Source organism: Austrofundulus limnaeus, unplaced genomic scaffold, assembly GCF_001266775.1.
Source record: "Austrofundulus limnaeus strain Quisiro unplaced genomic scaffold, Austrofundulus_limnaeus-1.0 Scaffold994, whole genome shotgun sequence".
NCBI classification, from domain to species: domain Eukaryota; kingdom Metazoa; phylum Chordata; class Actinopteri; order Cyprinodontiformes; family Rivulidae; genus Austrofundulus; species Austrofundulus limnaeus.
The window spans coordinates 23,527-25,354 of record NW_013953396.1 but is presented as its reverse complement, the minus strand read 5'-3'; the positions used below and the strand labels follow the sequence as shown (position 1 = coordinate 25,354).

The following is a 1,828-nucleotide window of genomic DNA, read 5'->3' as shown; positions in this document are numbered from 1 at the left end:
AACAGCTGAGGGAGCTGTTGCCGTATAACTGGCTGCTGCTGCTGTGTCCTGTAGTGAGTCTGACCATCAGAGTTGGGGGGGAAAGTGAACGCCTGAACAGGAGACAGTTGGGCTTGCTGGAAGCTGGGTGAGCGAGGCATCCCGCCTGGTGAATGTGGTGGGTGTGGACCCTCTGGCTCCCAGTGGGGCCTGTCTACAGCTTGAACTGGTCTACCGTCTGGCAGATAGTGTGGGTTTGCCTCACCCCTTCGATGGCCCTCAGCTCTGTAGTTCACTTGAGTGTGGATCTGTGAGGTTGATGTGAGTGTAAGTTGTTGCACGTAGATGGGGGTGGAGCTGCTCTGGGGTTCTAGCTGCAGAGATTGGTTTGGGGGTGATCTTGTGTTTTGAAAGTTGTCAGACCTTGGGGGTCTGCGGTAGGTGGCGAAAGAGTTATTGTGAATAGTCTTCTTAGGGGAGACTCTGCTGGGGTGTCGCTGTGCGGTTGCATATATTAGTTCTCTGTACACCTCTGGTGAGTTAAACCCAGAGGGTCCATTGAGTCTGTCATCCACTCTTTGGTCCAGACTCACACTGTAGCCCGGGTGAAGGATAGGAACCTCAGTTGTAGTTCTTCTTGGAGACTGCTGGTGAGGTGTGTGATACCGACTTTGGCTGGCAGAGTAGTTGACTGGGACCCCTGCTGGATTGTTGTGGAAAAAATGAGGGCTCTTGGTCGTTCTTGGCCCAGATGAGATGGAAACTACATTCCCATCCAGACTTGGTCCATAGTTTTGGCTGCCATGATGCTGTTCTGAAACACTAAAGGATGTCTCATTGTGAGGGATCCGCTCTCTAGATGGAGGCCTGTCATGCTCCAGAATCCCCAAGTCCTGATCCAACATCCCCGGTACATTGTCGTACTGGGAGGCATTGGACCCTCGATCAGAGCCATGGCCAAATCCTTTGGATATCGGCCGACGTTTGAGTAAAACATTTTCGTCTGGGCTGGAAGGAGCTGGCGAAGTCCCACGACTGAGGTGGTTATCTCTAGCCGCTGCAGCTTTTACAGCTTCTAACTTTGTCTCGGAGGGTTTGACCCAGCGGGGTGTGATGGTTCTGTGTGTGCTGGAGGCTGCGTTGGAGTTGTGGTTTGCGGTGGCATGGCTCTGAGGCTTTCTACTGTCTATTGTGGTGATCTGAGGAGTTGCCATTTTTTCAGGGGTGGTGGTGGTGGACTGCTTTTGCTGCTCATTCTGGGTTTCATTTGACCCCCTGTAATGGACGTCCAATTTATCCACTTTTTGGTGGCGAAACGATCTCTCCACTGAGTCCTGACGTGCCCGGCTCGGGGGCCGACTGTCCTGCCGGCGGTCCGGTACAGGACTTGAGTTCCGAGGAGGATCGGCTGGCTCTGTGTGGCTTTGACCATTGCCCACATGGTTCAGCACTGCTGCCCCTACATCAGGAGGGAGCTGCCCCAGTGTCTTCTTGGGAAACTCTTCTTCTTTACCTGCAACATGAGAACAACAGATTCACATCAGAACTTAATCAGGACACAAAATGAACAGTGACTGTTGAATACACTGTGGTGCCGTTTACTACTAAATGGGTCCATGAATTCATGCAACAACACACCACAGAGAGAAAAAATAATGAAAAAATACATTTAACACAACCACATATTTACAGAATACAGGAAAATAAAACACTGTAAATAAAAGATAGTGTTTGATATTAATTCACATTAAAGCAGACTCAATTAAAAACGGCCACTTAGCTGAGGAGCCTCTAAAATGATTACTGGATTCCATTAAACAACTAAAACGGTTTCTCCAGGCTGGAGAAA

At 49.9% G+C, this 1,828-nt stretch overlaps 1 protein-coding gene across 1 annotated transcript in view; it reads right to left on the bottom strand.

Annotated features, from left to right (window-relative positions):
* The window catches only part of LOC106533660 (USP6 N-terminal-like protein), a gene marked incomplete at its 5' end in the record, with an annotated part of 3,557 nt that extends 2,062 nt beyond the window's left edge, over positions 1-1,495 (bottom strand). The window contains 1 exon segment of the mRNA XM_014030066.1: positions 11-1,495. Coding sequence (XP_013885520.1) covers positions 11-1,495 — 1,485 coding nt within the window.
* Positions 1,496-1,828: the final 333 nt, after the last annotated feature.